The sequence below is a fragment of the Cetorhinus maximus genome, chromosome 5 (assembly GCF_964194155.1).
Source record: "Cetorhinus maximus chromosome 5, sCetMax3.hap1.1, whole genome shotgun sequence".
Lineage (NCBI taxonomy): Eukaryota > Metazoa > Chordata > Chondrichthyes > Lamniformes > Cetorhinidae > Cetorhinus > Cetorhinus maximus.
The window spans coordinates 127,935,117-127,955,238 of record NC_135883.1 but is presented as its reverse complement, the minus strand read 5'-3'; the positions used below and the strand labels follow the sequence as shown (position 1 = coordinate 127,955,238).

At 42.8% G+C, this 20,122-nt stretch overlaps 1 protein-coding gene across 1 annotated transcript in view; it reads right to left on the bottom strand.

The window, feature by feature from the left end:
* Positions 1–20,122, bottom strand: part of phip (PHIP subunit of CUL4-Ring ligase complex) — a 244,017-nt gene that overhangs the window by 39,570 nt on the left and 184,325 nt on the right. Inside the window, exons 29-31 of the mRNA XM_078542472.1 lie at positions 16,900–16,961; positions 13,302–13,457; positions 1,490–1,610 (exon numbers count right to left, since the gene is read on the bottom strand). Coding sequence (XP_078398598.1) covers positions 1,490–1,610; positions 13,302–13,457; positions 16,900–16,961 — 339 coding nt within the window. The remainder of the gene's footprint in view (positions 1–1,489; positions 1,611–13,301; positions 13,458–16,899; positions 16,962–20,122) is intronic.

Here is a 20,122-nt window from a genome sequence, read left to right as displayed (position 1 = left end):
AACCACTGAAGAGCACCAGCAATGGGTGTGTAGGCGGAGATATATACTACAATCCAGCTTCTGGAGAACGCTGCACCCAGCATGACATCACCCAAATGAGAAAAAAAAAGTTTCTATTGGCATTGATTCATGTCATCCTTCATTTAACACAAATCAAAATCAAACTCAAAGCTGAGAGTTAGGAATGAAGTAAGTTAAGGGATAAAAGGCCAACAAATAATTAAGTGAGAAATCATTCATTAAATATGCTTATTCATTTGGAGAATGCAACTGGATAAGGATAAGCAACTCTTTTTTTCTAAATTTCCATTGCATTGTATCATTTGTAAAATAACGGTGGACAGAAAATCTTGCTAATCTCCGCATCTAAATTCCCAATATTCGTTACCAGAATGCAAAGCTCGATGATGGGTGCATGAATTTGCAAAATCTAATAGTACAAATCACTGCATCCACCATTTACACCCTGCTGCAAATTTTCACAGCGGATGCATCATTATCGCTTCAGTACCTACTGAAATATAATATGAAACAGACTGCAGTGTCAGCCCAGATCTTATGCTCAAATCTTAATTAGGTCTTTAACCTAGAGCTTCTGGTTCAGAGGCAAGAATGCTGCCACTGAATTACAGCTGACAAAAAGTTCTTTCTGCAAGTTGACGCTCTCTTAGTGAACAACAATTGAAAGTAAATACTGGCAGGGAATTTGTTCATTTTACAATAGGTAAAAATTGAAAGAACTATTTGAATAAATGCAAATCTATTTTTCACTGTAATACTGATCGAAGCCCCCACAATTTTGGTATTACTCACATTGCAATTCTTCCTCTTGAGTAAAGAGGGCTGGATTGCTAGGCTATGGGCAATTCCTATCTGCTGTCAAAGGCATTCTTAAGTATTTTCTCCTCTTTAAATCTGTCACTCATTTCCCTAATTGAATGAAGAGGCAGACCTGAGCCAATGCAGGTGAATTCACCATTTAACTTTTTCCTTCTTCCATCCGTCCAAGAGCAGCTTAACAATGACCCAATGCAACTTCCTGCTACTAAACTGAGTAATGGGTGAAATTTTACAGCCCCATTGCGACAGGGGCGGGCACACAAATGCAGCAAGCCATTCACTGACTTCGGCGGGACTGGAAAATCCTGCGGGTGGGAGGGGCTGTAAAATTTTGCCCAATAACCTCAACATGTGAGAAACTGTGTGCGAGCTTTTGACCTGCTATTTCCTGTTCTAGTACACCAACCGTGTTGCCTGAGCTGGTATGCTACAGCGAATCCAGATATAAGTCATTTGTTCCTACAGAGAAGGAGCCTTTCATTGTAACACAGTCCTTCATCTGACAGCAAGTAGGACAACATCTCAGTCAAAAGTGAGATTTGAATTCCTAATCGCCAAGTTAAATAAATGTCCATGTTCTATCAACACAGGTATTTGTTACCACTGCACCTTTATTCTTGATCTCACGTAAAACAAAGCTTAAACTCACCTGTAAAACCTATTCTCTACCCTCTCTTTAATTGTGTTAAGGTCCGTGGGATAAGCCACTACTGTACAATATAAGGGATAAGCCTGAAGGTCCACAGGTGCCACAAATGGAGCAGCAATGTCTGAAATGAGATCATAAATGTTTGAGTAATTTACAAATATGAAAAATTATTGTACCCAAACCGTTAAATTATAATTGTTGAAAATTCCACATCAGTTCAACATGTTGAAACAGAACAGAATATTCACAGAAATTAAAATGTTTTCAATGCCAAATAAAGTTAACATAATAAACCTTATTCAGATCATAACATTGTTTGAGGACATCATTTATGAATTAAATAAATGTGTGGTTCCTTATATTGCTCCACTTACCTCATTTTAGGAAGTGGTGCTCTGATGGATTTTATTTTAATCCGTAAGGTATACTGTATATACAAAAGAAATATTTGTGATACTCGTAAAACATACGAGTTGCTCATAGCAAAGCAGAAAGATAGATTTTAGTGTTCACTGTGCTCAGACTTCAGGCACAGACAGGCCATACAACACAGAAGTCTTTGGAAAATTTGTTTGGCAACATTGCCACCGAATTTAGCCTCCACTCCATTAAGCAGTTGGACCTAGAGTGGGCATTTGAAGTTCTGCTTGAAGCAAATGGGAGCTTCATTAGATAATTCAAAAGGGGATGGGAAAAGGCACCGCCCCATTTTACAGCTTTTGGTGTGATGGAGGCCAACCTCAGGGCTGATTTTCAGGCAGAAGCACCTTTAGGAGGCTCAAACATTTTTAAGTATGTGTGTTTCGGCTTTTTCAGGCCTACTCATTCATTTATTTATTAAAAAATATCTGCTGTCACTTAGGATTTCAAGGAAGAAAAGGAGGAACCAGGGAGAAATGCCTGGTTGGTCAGGCTGCCCAAAAGATGGCCAGTGCCCCCCCTCCTTGCAGCCAAAGCTGAACTGTCAGAGGTGAAATTGCTTTGGCAGACATTCTGCTGTTGTGGAAACAGAACCCCAGTGACGTCATTATGAGGTGTAAATGTCCTATGCACATTTATACTGGCTGGCACTTCAGATGCATCCCAATAATAGGATGTCATACTTTAATGTTACTGCACAAAGGAAGGTGTGTTCAAGTGACTAATTGAACCTGCCATGAAGTCCAATCATTTCAGCAGGTCCTGGCACACCTACATGAAAATTATGTAAGGATTGGTCTTCTTAAAACCTTTGTCCACATAATAGCAGAAGCCATGGTGTACCATTGACTGTGACTTTTTCCAGCAAACGGCTGGCACATACAGGGGTGATAATGGTCTGCTGTGGCCTGAAACCTGGCTGCACCTCTTTGTAGACATGCTGAAATGCGGCCCTATAGCGCTATGGAGTGGTACAGAAGCATGGGCAGCAGATGCATGGGAACACCATTACCTGCAAGTTCCCTTTCAATTAACATACTCGGAACTATATCACCATTCCTTCACTGTCAATGGGACAAAATCCTGGAACTCCCACCCTAGCAGCACCGTGGGTGTACCTACACTACATGGACCGCAGTGGTTCAAGAAGGTAAATCAGCACCACCTTCTCAAAGACAGTTGGGGATGGGTAACAAATGCTGGCCTAGCCAGTGATGCACACATCCTGCGAAAGAATAAATAAGAAGACAACCCTACTATGACTTCAAGCAAAGATGTCAAGGCCTTGAAGAGGGGGCAGAGAAGATTTACTGGAATTATATCAGGGGTCTGAAGCTTCTTTTATGAGAGATTGGAAAGGTGGGATTATTCTCCTTGAGTATAGAAAATTAAGGTTAAATAGAAATGTTCAAAATTATGAAGGGATTAGATACAGTAAATAATGAAAAGCTGTTTCCAATGGCAGGAGAGTCTTGTTGCATGCAGGTGCGAACCTCTGCATTATCTGAGGAGATGTGAATGGAACTGGACATCTGAATGGAACAGCAATTATCATCGAACGTTTCTACTTCTGACTTTAAGATGGAAGGAAAATCATTTAAGCAGCTGAAGATGACTGGGTCTAGGATACTGCCTAAGGAACTCCTGTAGCGATGTCCTGAGGCTAATATGATTTGACATCCGGCAACCACAACTAACTTCCTTTGTGCCAGATATAACTCCAGCCAGTGAGGAGTTTTCCTCTGATTCCTATTTTACGAGGGACCCTAAAGCCATAATCAGTTAAATGCTGCCTTGATGTCAAGTCTCACCTCACCTCTGAATTCAGCTCTTTTATCCATGTTTGGCCCAATCTGAAGTGAAGTCTGGAGCCAAGTGGTCCTGGTGGAACCCAAACTGAGCATCAGTGAATAAGTTATTGCTGAGTAAGTGGCACTTGATACCACTGTCAATGGTACCTTCCATCACTTTGTTGATGACTGACAGTAGGCTGATGGGGCAATAATTGAATGGATTGGATTTTTTTATGGACAGGATGTACTTGGGCAATTTTCCACTTTATCCAGTAGATGCCAGTGTTGCAGCTGTACAGGAGCAGCTTGGTTGGGAGTGTGGCTAATTCTGATTTACTACAGTTGTGATGTTGCCAGACTCCATAGCTTTTGCTTTATATAGACTTTGATCTGATCCATTGGTTGCAACACACCTTAGCTCTCTCTAAAGCATGCTGTACACGCTGACTAGCATGCAGCCAGTTCTGCATTGTAGCTTCACCGGGCTGACACCTAATTTTCAGCTATGCCTGGTGCTGTTCCTTGCATACACTTCTACGCTTCTCATTGAATCAGGGGTTGATCACCTGGCTTGATGGTAATGGAAGAGTGAGAAATATGCCTGGCCATAGATTACAGAAGTGGTGGAATACAATTCTGTTGCTGCTGATGGCTGACAGAAGCTTATGGATGCTTAATTTTGAGGTGCCAGATCTGTTCTATTGCATTTAGAATGGTGAAAGTGCCAGAGAACACAACGGAGGGCGTCCTCAATGTGAGGATGGAACTTCACCTCCGCTGTGGTCACTTCTAACAATACTGTCTGGACAGATGCATCTGCGATAGCCAGATTGGTGAGGATGAGGTCATATAGCTTTTTCCCTTGTGATGGTCCCCTCACCATCTGCTGCATACCCAGTCTGGCATATATGTCCTTCGGGACTTGGTCAGTAGCGGTGCTACCAAGTCACTTCATAGCGACAGGCATTGAACTCCCTGACCCAGTGTATACTCCCTTGCTCCCTCAGTGCTTCTTCCAATTGCTATTCAACATGGAGGAGTACTGATTCATCAGCTGAGGGAAGTCATTAAGTGGTATTCAGCAAGAGATTTCCTTTCCCATGTTTGACCTGATGTTGTGAAACCTCATGGGGCTGTGAGTCAATGTTAACAGGACATATCTAGGGATGGTGATGGTAGAGTCCGAGGCATTGGTTGAAAGGTATGATTCTGAGTATGACTATGCCAGGCTGTTGACTCACTAGTCTGAGGATCAGCTCTCTCAATTTTTGCACAGGTCCCCATACATTAGCAGGGAGGACGTTGCAAGGTTTACAGGGATGGGCTTGCCGTGTCCCGTGCCCACATTGATGCTGGGCGGCCTGTGTTATAAAGATGCGTTTTATGCCAAATGATGATTTTTATTCCACTGGCTGGAAACCTGAATTGAACTTTTAAAACAGACTCTTTAGAAACACAGGGCTGAATTCTCCGGTCGGTGAGTGGGGGTGGGGCCTGCTCGCTGATGCGCGGTGATGTCGGGCGGGCGTCCCAACGTCACTGCACATCATTTAAGTTTCCAGTTCGACGGGCCCACAACCAACTCAGCTGCGCGCCCACCGAACAGTCAAAGGCGTATTAAAAACTAATTTCAGCAATGAGCTGCCCGACCAACCTTAAGGCAGGCGAAAAGCCCAGGCGGCCTTCACATTCTTCATGAAACCTCATCCATGGTGGGGATGAGGTTCCATTAAGCGCTTTAAAATTCAATAAAAATTTTTAAAATAATTCTTTGACATGTTCCAGCTCATGTGACAGTGTCACATGAGGGGATACGTTTAAAATTTTTAAAATTACTTTATTTCAATTTTTAGATATCAACTGATCTTCCTGAGGCACCTTTGTGCCTCAGGGAGATTTTTGCGCTCTTTCGCGCGCATGCGCAAAAGAGTGCACTCCCGGCTCAGGGAATCCACCCCCCAAACACCCGCACAGGGAGCGTTCAGCGCTTCTGGGAGAGCATCACGCTGGGCCAGCCTTAATTGGCCTGCCCACGTAAAATGGGGCATCAATTGGGTTCGTGTCTGCCCCTACCCAACCCCACCTGACAGGGGAAAATTTTTCCCACAGAGACTAAAGTGACTTGGATTCACAGCCCAAAATGGCTAACCCCAATGTGCAATCCTATACATTTCACATTCCAATTTATTGCAGTGGAGTCAGTCTGTGCGCACAACCCATCAAATACAATGACTTCAGAGGAATTTAAAGGATTAACATCTCCCGTCTCATTAACAAGGCATCTATGACAATCACTTGAGGTATTCAGCTGTTGGAGATGTGCCATTAAGGCAAATCACTTGGACAATGGGCCCTGACTCAGTTAGCTTCCAGGCAGGAACTAATCAAATCACCTTTGGGATACACAAACAATGGCCTGAATCTTTCCGACAGCATGTGGAGGCAGGCCCTGCTCACCGACACGTAAAATGACACGCGGTGATGTCAGGCGTGCATCCCGACATTACCGCGCATCATTCCGATCTTCAGTTCAGCGGTCGCGCACCGGAGTCGGCTGCATGCCCGCCGAACTGACAAAGGCCTGTTAAGGCCATTAATCCCCTCATTAAAGTTATTAACAGGGCTGCCTGTCCAATCTTAAGGTTGGCGGGCAGGCGAAGAGCCCAGGCAGCCTTCATGGAACCTCATCCATGGGCGGGATCAGGTTTCATGAAGCGTTTAAAAGTTTAATAAAATTTTTTATTAAAGCTCATTGACATGTCCCAGCTCATGTGACAGTGTCACATGAGGGGACATGCCTGAATATTTTTTTTCTTCTTTATTTCAATTTTTCATAATCAAATAGTCTCCCTGAGGCACGGAGCTGCCTCAGGGAGATTTCTGCGCGCGCGAAAGAGCGCAGGCCCCAACTCTCCCTCCTCCTGCACAGGTAGTGCTGAGCGCTTCCGGGTGCGTGTCATGCTGGACGGGCCTTAATTGGCCCACCCATGTAAAATGGCGGCACGCAGCCAATCACGGGCAGCGATCGGCTGCACGCCCGCCCACACCTGCTCTCGCCCAGCCCACCCGACGGGGAGAAAATTCTCCCTAATGTGTTTTTTGAATCCCCCTGACAGTTGGAACAGGAAGATCACATGACAAGCCAACCCTGTGTTTTCAACATATGTTTTCTCATCAGAACTGAGGGCAAGCAGCTTAGGGAGAAGACCCGAGGGAGATCCCTCCTGTGTCCTTTTTTCTCCAACCTACCTGGTAAGCTTCGAGCTCTGTCTATTGAGTGTGATCATTCGGTGATGCCCTGCTGCAGACAGAGGTTTCTTACAAGAATCCAAGCCAGCACTACCGACTCCCAAAGGACCACCAACTCAGTCATCTACATCTTTAAATTGGAGGCATGGAGATCATCAAATTCAGCCTGAAGCCAGCCGAGTCATCAAACTACTGAGTGTTATACTCTTTTCTTATGGACTCTAATTTGGCCAACCTAGCCTTCCCCAGTGTATAATCTGTATTTGTGTGCTCGTGAAACTCAGTGCATATTTTATTATTTTACTAAAATCGGTTTAAGTATAATATAGCTATCCTCTTTCTTTGTTAAACTCAAATAAATCTGTCCTATTGGTTCTTTTGTGATCACAGCACGTAAACAGTTAATTACTCACTGAACTGGCAAGTATATCCTTTTCAAACAAAAAGAACCTGTTGCGATCAAACGAGAGAGCAGAGAGGGGAGCCATTCAAGCCCTTCCTCACCTCACCGTAACAGAAATTTGAGGGCTGCATCCATGAGCAACCCACAAACAAAGGAGGAACTGGAAGCAGGGAACCAAATTGATCCCTAGAAGTTTTTCAAAAACTTCAATACAGGTTTTCTTGTGGTTTGTAGTCCTAGAGTACTGAAAATGTCCCACATTTGAAGTCAGCACCTTCCTAAAACAGAGTGTGGTAACTTCAGACAGTTAAAAAGCCCCATCATTGCTGAGTTAAGGAGTATAACAAGGCATTTAGAGACAGAGATCCGTCCAAAGCTCTGAGACACAAAATCCTAAAACTTGTAACCAACCATTCTGACACTGAATTTCAAGAACCAGAGGCTGCTTCAGAATTCAAAGCAAACCAGCTAGCGTCAGCAAGGATACAGCTGGAACACAACAGAAACCAGAGCTAGAATTCGAAGGAAGGGAAAGAGAAAGAGAGGGAGAGACAAGAGAGAAAAGAAGAAAGGAAGAGACACGAATAGAGAGAGGGAGAGAGAAAGGAGAAAAGAAAGAAAAAGAATTCCAAAAAGAGGAAAGGGAGAAAGATCGAGCTTCCCAGAGAGTAAAACAAGGAAGGGACTTAAGGCAGCCGAAACTGAATAAGGAAAGACCCACTGTACCCAGTGAAGGTACTGTTCATTAGGGAACTACCCCTAGCTCAGGGCCAAGTGCTGAACTCTTAAAAGTTCACAGAATGCAGAAGAGGCCCTTCGGCCCATCGAGTCTGAGAAACACCTGACCCATCTACCTAATCCCATTTACCAGCACTTGGCCCATAGACTTGAATAGTATGACGTGCCAAGTGCTCATCCAGGTACTTTTTAAAGGATGTGAGGCTACCCACCTCCACCACCCTCCCAGGCAGTGCATTCCAGACCGTCACCACCCTCTGGGTAAAAATGTTTTTCCTCACATCCCCCCTAAACCTCCTGCCCCTCACCTTGAACTTATGTCCCCTTGTGACAGACCCTTCAACTAAGGGGAACAGCTGCTCCCTATCCGCCCTGTCCATGCCCCTCATAATCTTGTACATCTTGATCAGGTCGCCCCTCAGTCTTCTCTGCTCCAACAAAAACAACCCAAGTCTATCCAACCTCTCTTCATAACTTAAATGTTTCAACCTAGGCAACATCCTGGTGAATCTCCTCTGCACCCCCTCCAGTGCAATCACATCCTTCCTATAGTGTGGCGACCAGAACTGCACACAGTACTCCAGCTGTGGCCTCACCAAGGTTCCATACAACTCCAACATGACCTCCCAACTTTTGTAATCTATGCCTCGATTGATAAAGGCAAGTGCCCCATGTGCCTTTTTCACCACCCGACTAACATGCCCCTCCGCCTTCAGAGATCTATGGACACACACGCCAAGGTCCCTTTGTTCCTTGGAACTTCCTAGTGTCATGCCATTTATTGAATACTTCCTTGTCAAATTACTCCTTCCAAAGTGTATCACCTCACACTTTTCAGGGTTAAATTCCATCTGCCACTTATCTGCCCATTTGACCATCCTGTCTATATCTTCCTGTAGCCCAAGACACTCAACCTCACTGTTAACTACCCGGCCAATCTTTGTGCCATCCAAAAACTTACTAGTTCTACCCCCCACATAGTCATCTATGTCGTTTATATAAATGACAAATAGGGGACCCAGCACAATTCCCTGTGGTATGCCACTGGACACCGGCTTCCAGTCACTAAAGCATCCTTCTGTCATCACCCTCTGTCTCCGACAACTAAGCCAATTTTGAATCCACCTTATCAAATTATCCTGTATCCCATGTGCATTTGCCTTCTTTATAAGTCTCCCATGTGGGACCTTCTCAAAGGCTTTGCTGAAATCCATTTAGACTACATCAACTGCACTACCCTCATCTACACACCTAGTCACCTCTTCAAAAAATTCAATCAAATTTGTTAGGCATGACCTCCCTCTGACAAAGCCATGCTGACTATCCCTGATCAAACATTGCCTCTCCAAGTGGAGATAGACACTCTCCTTCAGAATTTTCTCCAATAGTTTCCCTACGACTGACATGAGACTCACTGGCCTGTCGTTCTCTGGCTTATCTCTACAACCCTTCTTAAATAGCGGAACCACATTAGCTGTTCTCCAGTCCTCTGGCACCTACCCCGTGGCCAGAGAGGAATTAAAAATTTGGGTCAGAGCCCCTGCGATCTCTCCCTTGCCTCCCTCAGCAGTCTGGGGCACAAATCATCCGGACCTGGAACTTGTCTACTTTTCAGCCTGCCAACACCTCCAATACCTTGTCACTCCCTGATCAATTTACTTAAGAACCTTGCAGTCTCTCTCCCCGAGTTCCATACCTTCATCCCCATTCTCTTGGGTGAAGATGGATGTGAAGTATTCGTTCAACACTCTACCAATGTCCTCTGGCTCCACCCATAGATTGCTCCCTTGGTCCCTTATGGGCCCTACTCTTTCCCTGGTTATCCTCTTCCCATTGATATACTTATAGAATATTTTGGGATTTTCCATATTTTTATCAGCCAGAGCTTTCTCATATCCCCTCTTTGGTCTCCTAATTGCTTTCTTAAGCTCCACCCTGCACTTTCTGTACACCACTCAGGCCTCCGCTGATTTGCTTCCCTTGTACCTGCTAAAAGCCTCTCTTTTCCTTCTCATCATATCCTGAATATCTCTGGTCATCCATGGTTCTCTGGGCTTGTTACTCCTTCCTATCACCCTAGAGGGAACATGTTGAGCCTGTACCCTCCCCATTTCCTTTTTGAACACCCCCCACTGCTCCTCTGTAGATTTCCCCACAAGTAGCTGTTCCCAGTCTACCTTGGCCAGATCCTGCCTTATTTTACTAAAAATCCACTCTCCCCTAATCCAAAACATTTTTTTGCAACTTGTATATTTTTTTGCCCATAACAAACTTAAACTGTATCATGTTGTGGTCGCTATCACTAAAATGCTTCCCCACCACCACCTCAGCCACCTTTCCAGCTTCATTCCCCAGAATTAGGTCCTGCACTGCACCGTCCCTTGTTGGACCCTCCACATAGTGACCTAAATAGTTCTCCTGTACACATTTCAAGAAATCCACTCCATCCAAGCCCTTAACACTACGTCTATCCCAATTAATTTTGGGAAAGTTGAAATCATCTAATATAATTAATATAATTACCCTATTGTTATTGTTTTTACACACCTCCGCAAACTGTGCATATATTTGCTCTTCAATTTCCCGCTGACTATCTGGCGGTCTATAATAAACACCTAACAATGTGGCTGCCCCTTTTTTATTCCTAAACTCTACCCACAAAGCTTCATTCGATGCCCCCTCCAAGATATCATCTCTCCTTACTGCAGTAACTGACTCCATAACTAATAATGCAATGCCTCCTCCTCTTTTACCCCCTCCCTTGTCTCGCCTGAAGATTCGATATTCCGGAATGTTGAGCTGCCAATCCTGCCCCTCCCTCACCCACGTCTCAGTTGATAACAAAATTTGATGAGGAGAAGGTGGAAACATTTTTCGTCTCATTTGAAAAGCTTGCAAGTGGCCAGTGGAGAACTGAGCCCTGCTACTGCAAAGCAAATTAGCAGGGAAGGCCCATGAGGTTTATTCCCCATTGTCTGATGAGTTTGTCAAATTACAAGATGATCAAAAATGCTATCCTGGGTGTATATGAGCTGGTACTGGAAGTGTACTGCCAAAAATACTGAACTTTCCAAAAATGGCCCAACCAAACATACAGAGCATTTGACAGGTTTAAGCAACTTGCTTTCGACCGGTGGGTATGGGCGTTTAAGATAGAATCCACTCATGAAAGCCTCAAAGCAGTGATTCTCCCCAAGGAGTTCAAATACTCTTGTCCTCTTTCCATAATAACCCACATGGAGGAACATAAAGTTTCAAGACTAAGGCAGGCAGCAACTTTAGCTCATGATTATGAACTTGTCCACAAGCCCTTGCCTGAAGGGAAACACTTGCTAGTCACCCCCAAAAACTTGAAAAAGATAGAAGGTGGGAGGGTGACAGGGAGACGAAGAGCCATGGGTGAGAACGGAAAGCTGGAAACACAGGGGGCCCTTCTCAGGCCAAAAAGGAAAGTGCTTGGATTAGGAGTGAACCCTTAAATCCTGTGGGTTACCGTTGCAATAAGGCAGGTCACCTTCGAGCTGGAAATTATAGAGAAAATTCATAGGACTTGTTAGGGTACACCAGACCAGTGCAGAAAAAGGGGCCCTGACAGAATGCACAGCAGACAAGCCTGTGGCTCTAATCGAGGCAGTAAGTCCCTGTACACATACCTCTGTGAGCGCAGGAGAGTTTAACAAAATTCCTGAGAGTTACCAGGGATTTTTTTGCCTAAAGGAAAAGTGACCCCATTCTCCTCGGGTGAGGCAAGTAAGCTCTAAGTCATATTTAAGGATACAGGGGCCACCTAATCCCTTTTGCTGGGGAAAAGCATGACCTATCCACAGAGAGTCTACTGAATGCTAAAGTATTAGTGAATGGTATCAGGGAAAGTTATATGCCCATTCCTTTAAATTGGGTGCACCCGGAGTGCGACCATATTCCACAGCCAGTAACCATGAAGATTATCCATAGTGTACAAGTGGATGGGGTTGACCTGCTCCTTAGCAATGATCTGGCAGGGGTGAAGGTGATAGCTTCCCCAGTGGTCTTAGATCAGGTAAGCTCAGCAGATTCTCTTCCCTAAAAGACGTTGAAGCGAATCACTTCACTTTGGTTCATAAAAGTGAACCAATGGGTTTTTATGACAATCTGGTAATTTCAGAGTTGCCATTACTATGGCTTTGATTCTAGGTTTATTAATTAACTGAATTTAAATTGTTAAGTTGTTGCTGTGATATGTAAACTTGTGTCCCCGGAAAGTCCAGGCCTTTGGATTATCAGTCCAGTAACAGAATCACTATGCTACCATATCCACAATATAGATGACTAAATAGGAGCCAAAGGTAAGACTGTTGGACTGGAAATTATTGAACTTCAATGGACCTAGACCAAATCAAATATTCGTAAAAATGGTAGATCCAGGAGTGGACCAGTAATCAGCGATATTTAATGTTAAAATGGATGCACTACAGATGAAATGCATTCCAATTAGGAGTAATGAACGTTGAGGAGATGTCAATGGTAGTGATTCCATGGATAAATAAGGAGATTAGAGCTAAATTGATATTGAAAAAGGAGGTATATGAGGGAATAATAGAAAAAGAACTGCATTATCAAAGTTATAGAAAGGAAGCAAAAAGGGATGTTAGAAATACCAAAAGGGAGGTCAAACTGAAGGGAAAGAGTCAGAACTTTTGGGAGTTACCCTTTATGTAAGCATATATGGTAAACTATAGAAATTAATAATTTCTAGTTAGCTTTTTCACCGAAACTATTATTAACAGTAGGATCATAGCATGGGCATGCATAACAATTTACTTAAATAAAAACAAAAAATTCTGGAAATATACAGGACAATCATTTTCTGAAAAGAACAGACGGGTTTAATGTTTCAAGTGCAGTTCTTCATCAAAGTTGAACTATTAAATCACAACATACTGTTGCTTTCGGATATTAAATGAAAAGAATTGGAGACCTTAACCGCTCGAGTCAATATCATACGCTTCCTAATTACTTACAGAAGCACTGGCAGAAGCCTGGAAAAAAAGATTTCTGGTGCAGGATTTAGCTAGTAACGTGCGGACACATGGAGCATGGAGAGTGGGGTTATGAAAATGAAGTGAAATTAACTTAAAAGGACATTTAAGAGTTTGGTCAAAGCTTCATATTCCAACTGTATGTTTGATTTTAATTTAGTTACTTCAGGTTTCCTTGGATAAGAACATACCAAGAGTTATGAGCTGACTGATCCCACCATGAATTCTTTCACATTCAGCATCTCTCTTCCTGCAGCCCCATTCTCCTTCCTGAGATTTGTACAGCTGTATCTTATGCTCAGCAGCAGTCAAGGGAACACTTGACCCAGGTTCAGTGGGGAAAACAGCTGAAATACAATAAGTACAGTTAATCCAAAGGAAATAATACATTTCTGGCATTCTCTTACAAAGGGTCAAAACTAACCAAATCCAATTCAGATAAAGTTTACGACAAACTACTCGTCAAAACAAAAATAGCAACTGGCTATGTGCATAAAGGTGTAGCTGGACACACAAGAGTCAATGAGAAAAAAGTGAAACCCCTTCATAATTTTGAAGACTTCCATCAGGTCACCTCCCAATCTTCTGCTTTCTAGAGAAAAGAGCTAAAGCCTGTTCAGCCTTTCCTGATGTTGTACCCTCATAGTTCTGGTATCATTCTTGTAAATCTTATTTGCACTTTCACCAGTGCTTCTATATCCTTTTTGTTATATGGAGACCAGGACCATGCTCAAAATTCCTAGGTGTGGTTTAACGACGGCTCTATGTAAAATTTCAACATAACTTGTCTGACTTTTAATTATGTTCCTCTAGAAAAGATCCTAGTGCTTTGTTTGCACTTTTTTATGGCTTTGTTAACCAGTGAGTTAATACAGTGGGATGGCAAAGCAGTCAAAAAGAAGGGTTACTGAAGCATAAGTGGTGGGCGAATGTGAAAGGAGCCTGAGAGCCAAGTTTTACTCATAACTCCAACCCAAACTAAAGGCTTCAGCTATTATTATCGTCTTTTCCACCCAAACGAAAGAAGGAAAAGGCAGACAGAGTAGAAGAGGTCAGGGAAAAACAGAAGAAATTTAAGGAGACAGAAGCAATAGAGAAAAAGAGAAAAGCAGAAGAGGACAGTGAGAGAAACAACAAGATGAAGGAAACAGATGGATGAGAGAGACCATGGTCTCCAACTTGTCATGTGCACTGCCGTCAAAGATCTAATAGTTACAGATTTCCATCACATTACAAAAAATGTAAAAATTAAAAGCTCTGTCATTGAATAATCTGTTAAGTGTACATCAGCAACACATAAGAGTGCTAGAAAAATTCCATCAACAATGCTTCTGGCACAACATCCGGAGTCAATGGGAGGACCATCGAGCAAATGCTAGTGTTCTTGAAGCTAGCTCCACAAGCATTCAGGCAAAATTCCTGCAAAATCAACTTCAATTGGACTGGATACTGTGTCCGGATGGCCGGAAAGCATTTCCCCCGAAAGCTCTCTTGAAACACAGCAGCATTGACATTAGTGACTGGGAGTAGCTTGCTGCCACTCATTTAAGAAGGCGACAACTTATCCATCAAGCTGCATTAGCCTTTGAGTCACAATGTCTTTATGATGATGAAGAGCAACGGCAGAGAAGGAAAAAGGAAATCCTGCACTCTGAATCTCACTACCTTGTGGGACATCCTACTCCGTGAGCTCAAAGATCTGTGGGTTGAAAATTAGTCTATTCAGGCATACGAAGATCCATGGCAGAACTTGAGGTTCTGAGTAGATGTCATCCACAAATTAAGGGACCAATGACAACGGTCTGTGAAGTCTCACTTAAATTAATGACTCAACCTGCTTTTGAATATTTGTGTAATATCAAATAATTTTGGAAAAGAAATTAACAGGACCTATTAAAAGCTTGAGAAAAGGATTCTAGCTGCTGGTTGACTGAATGGTCCTGGGAAATTGCACAGCTCTGTGCAAAAGTATCGAATCCAAACCCAGCATTTTCAGAAGTTGAGGCTTTGCGCTAAAAACTTTAATGAAGGCATGAAAGTTAATTCAATGGATAAATTTAATCATGTTATTGTGAAGCAGGCACTCTTCAGAATTTCTAATTTTGTTTAAAACTTTGTTAGAAATTTTACATATTAGGAAAAAATGATGGATGACTTTATTCCCAGAAAGCATTCTGAGTAATTTGTAGAGAAAAGATAGTTAGGATCCTGTTCAATGGGATATGGCGAGCAAGGTGTGTCTTCTCAACTCAACTCTGCAATGCTCAGCTCCCAATAGTGTCCTCCCCAGCAATTCAGGCATTTTAAAATGGATTTTTCCATTAGAAATATTGATATAGGGCTCAGAGTAGTAAATGGCACATTTAATATAACAAATAGATATATTTAGTGCACCTTATTTTATAACATGCTAGAAATTAAAACAGGCAGCCAAGTAAACATTCAAACAGTATTATTTCTTACATTCTGACAACCAATGGATCTAATGGTCAAAACTTATCAATGCATATTATAAAATATTATTGCCAAATTTACATTGCTGTTGTACAGCCAAGAGGACAGCTCTTCTGGTTAGAGGAGGGGCTGATATATGACCACCTCAGCTGACCACTGAGGAGCGGAATTGAAACAGCCATGATCGTGATTTACAACATCACATCAGCAAACATCATCAAAAGCCATCACCAATCACATCCACAAAAACAATACAGCTTACCTACTGTAGCATTTTCACACCAGTCTCCACCATTTGCATCTTCTTTCCTCCTATTCAAATCTTACCTCAAGATCCACCTATACATACTCAGGCGATGACATTATGAAAAAAATTTGAAAATAATATGTAAAGGCTACTTTATGTGCCTTTACGTGGTGTGTCTTGAAATCTTCCCCTATTACATCGTTGCCAATTTTTGAAAGGTGACCTCACAAGAACACATTTTGACCAATAAGTTTACAAAGACTGCTCCATGATCAATCTGCAGGAAACAATCTGAATGCAACACAGTGCTAGTTCTGCCAATCGCCTCACATACTAGCCAAGGAAATGTGCCTCAAACTGATCCCTCACCACAACAGTCAACCCAAGACACAAAAATTGTAACTTTATGACTGGGATGATCAAGTTTTAATTGCTAAACTGCCCTGTAATATTCACTGTCTACACATAATAGTCTGACAGCTAATGATCAGATACTCAGAACATGCTATACAACGATTGCTGTTACACAAGCCTTTTTTACCCTGGAGTAGCAATTCACTTTCACTTTCTTAGTCTTTGATCTTCTGAAGATTGCAATAACATTTCCACATCATAATTAAAGCGTGCTAATGTTCATATAAAAATAAATTGAGCAATAGTATTCCTCATTTTTCTAGTTCTACTTTATAACACTTGGGATTAGCTATGGAAAATCATAAAATCTAATATATAACTGCAAGTTGTGTATAACTGTTTCTATAATTTCCATTTTAATAAAAGCAGTTATGTGTTTTGCATATAAAAACCCAAATGATATAAAAAGTGGGACATAGACAAAACACTGCACAAGGTATATGGTTATGGGCAGTGGTTCCTCCTGTGATTCAGTTAGTATGAAGTACCTGGCCATTGCTATACAAAAACAGCACCACATGAAAGAGAAAAAACAGAAACACACACACACACACACACACACTTACCAGTGATCTCTATTATGCACATATCTGATATCTAATGTTTGATAGACTATAAGTTGTAGTTAAAGCAAAAATATTCTTGGATGATTCTTGAGTTTTCTCTGCACATACCATCAGCTGGTATCACTTCCATATCCCAAGGGCTCATCTTTTCAGTGTCTCCATTATCCCAGCTGAAAGTAGAAAGGCAAAACATGAGCTTCTAAGCCTGTAATAATATTCACAGATCATACGCTGAACCAGGTTTGATTTTAATTATATTTGAAATACTTTAAAAATTGAATACATCGCTTTTAGGTAGTTCACTGTAAAATTCTAGGAACAGAGGCACATCCTTGAAGCCTGCTCCGCCATTCAATGAGATCATGGCTGATCCGTGACTTCACTCCACATGCTCGCCTTTGCCCAATATCCATTAATGCCTTTGGTTAACAAAAATTTATCAATCTCAGATTTAAAGTTTTCATCTGGACTAGCATCAACTGCCATTTACGGAAGAGAATTCCAAACTTCTAGCACACCTTGTGTGTAAAGTGTTTCCTAATGTCACTCCTGAAAGGTCTGGCTCTAATTTTTTAGATCATTCCCCCATATCCCAGTCTCCCCAAATAAGAGGCCCTCCAGCTCGGAAGGGGCTGCAGCCTGCCATTTCAGGTAAGAGAGAGAGAGAGAGACTGCTTCCATTTTGAGGTGCCCTCTCAGCACTTTTACAATGCCTTAAGCGCTGGTCCCCTTATCTACTGCTGTAACACCTTTCATGACGCTGTGGCGGGGAGGGAACCCAGGCCATGTGGAAAATTGGCCTTCATTGGCCAGTTAACTATCTTAATTATCCAACCATAGTTTGAGGGTGGAAGTGGCCCATTCGTCTCAATCCCACCTCCGGAAAAACGGCCCAGGAGGTGGGATGGTGCTGGCAAACCAGCACAAATTTATGCAAAACAAAAACAGAATTACCTGGAAAAACTCAGCAGGTCTGGCAGCATCGGTGGAGAAGAAAAGAGCTGACGTTTCGGGTCCACATGACCCTTCAACAGAACCCTTCAAATTTATGCACCTGCACACCTCCACAATCACCCAATTCTACCCCTGTTCTCACTCTGGGAAATCTACTCCTCACTCCCTCCAAAGCTATTTTATCCTTCTAAAGTGTCACATTGGAAAGTGAGCTCATGTCTATAATTCTCTCCAGTGAATTTTTGATGTCAAATGTGTTATCGTGACAAGGCAACTTTAAGGAACAAATCAAGTATCTTCCCAAAGATATTGCAGAGGTTTGGAGATATGGAGAAACAGAGAGCAAGGGGATGGAGGGGGTAGGAGATGAGTGAAGAAGAGAGGATTGAGGGAAGGGAAGGAAAAATGGAATGGTGGGAATGAGGTGACAGAGCGAGAAAACTGGGGAATATTGGGTGTGAAAGAGACAAGGGGCAGAATTCTTACTTCGATGGGCAGGCGGGCCCCACTGGCTCGGGGGCGGGCAGGCAGCCGACCCCCACCACCGAAACGGGGTTTCATTAATAATCTGCAGCCCGCTGGGGCTCCTGGCCTGCCTGCCAGCCTTAAAGTTGGCCGAGCAGGGTAATAAGGTTAATTAGTCTGTCAATGGCCTTAATTGGCCACTGACAGGTCGGCGGGCGGACAGCTGATTTCGCTGTCCGCCCGCCTTCGTGAATATTTAAAGGGACCGGGATGACATCGGGGCGGTGGGGGTTCCCTCTCGACATCATCCCGCGTCATTTTCCCCTCGGTGAGCGGGCCCTGCCCCCGCCCCCAAATCGTCGAGGGGAAAATCCTGGCCAAGAGGTGGGGAAGTGAGAGATGGAGAGATGGGAAAGTGAGAGAGATGGGGTGGTGGGGGAGAGCAAGAGTGAGAGATGTGGAGGTGATGGAGACAGAGATGGAGAGAGTGAAAGTGAGAGAGGGAAGTGGGGAGAGCGAGAGAGATGGGGGAGAAAGAAAGACAGAAAGCTGGGGGTGGAGAGAGTGAGAGAGACGTAAAAGTGGGGGTGAGCAAGAGAGAGTAGGGGAAGTGGAGGAGGGTGAGAGACTGGGTGGTGGGGGTTGACAGAGAGGGTGAGATGGGGAGGTGTGGGAGAGCAAGAAAGAGTTGGGTAAGTGGAAGAGAGTGAATGTGAAAGACAGGGAGGTGGGGGAGAATGAGAGACGGGATGGTGGAGGAGAGCGAACGTAGGGCATTATATTGCATTTTCTAATCCGCTGGAACCTCTCCAGAATCAAGGGAATTTTGGAAGATTACAACCAATGCATCCACTATCTCTGCAGCCACTTCTTTTAAGACCCTAGGATGCAAGCCATCAGGACTAGGGGACCTGTCAACCTTCAGTCCCATTAGCTTTTCCTTGTTCGTGCAGGACTTTAATATTGCTTTCGTGTAAATTGTCGTGATCGTTTGAAATTTGGCATTCCTTTGTTTGTCCTGATGAGTGCAAGACACAAAACCTCAGCAACACGTCTCTTTTCAGCAATATTCAAGTATTTTCTCTTCCGTGATAGTGGTTGTTCTAAATTCCTCCATTCTTTTGCCCCTTGATTTTCTACTATTCTTAGGATGCTTTTACTGTCTTCTACCATGAAGACAGATACAAAATACATGATCAAACTCTCTGCCATTTCCTTGTATCCCATTATTTATTCCCCAGTCTCGTCCTCTAAGGACCAACATTTATTTTAGCTACTCTCTTTTTAATATACCCGTAGAAGTTCTTGCTGTCTGTTTTTTAAAATATTTCCTACTAGTTTATTCTCATGGTCTAATTTCTCCCTCTTTATTCTATTTTTAGCTATGCTTTGCTGGTTTCTAAAATTTTCCCAATCTTCTGGTCTACGACTAATCTTTGCAGAATTTTCTTTCAATTTGACACCATGTCAACCACGTATGGTTCATCCTCCTCATAGAGTCTTCTTTTCACATTGGAATATATTTTTGTTGAGAGGTATGAAATATCAGGAAATCTTATCTGGCAAACTTCATTGACTTCTTTTTTGAGGGAAGCTGTCAATGAGAGGTTCTATGATATCACATAGTTAGTCTTCCAGAAATCTTTTGATTAAAATTTGGCATAAAAGATTGTTACTAAAGTGTAAAACATTCTTGATAAAGCCTGGAAGTGGATAACAACTTAACTTCTGAAAATGTTTCTCATGGATAAGGAAACAACTGGAGGTCAAGCAGTAGTAGATACCGACTAGGAAAGTGATACCACATGTGGATGATACACCAAGTGTCCCAGCAATTGGCAGGCCCAATAATGTTTATTTAACAAAATGAGTAGATTCAGAACAATTCAATTTGGTTGACTTTGCAGATTGT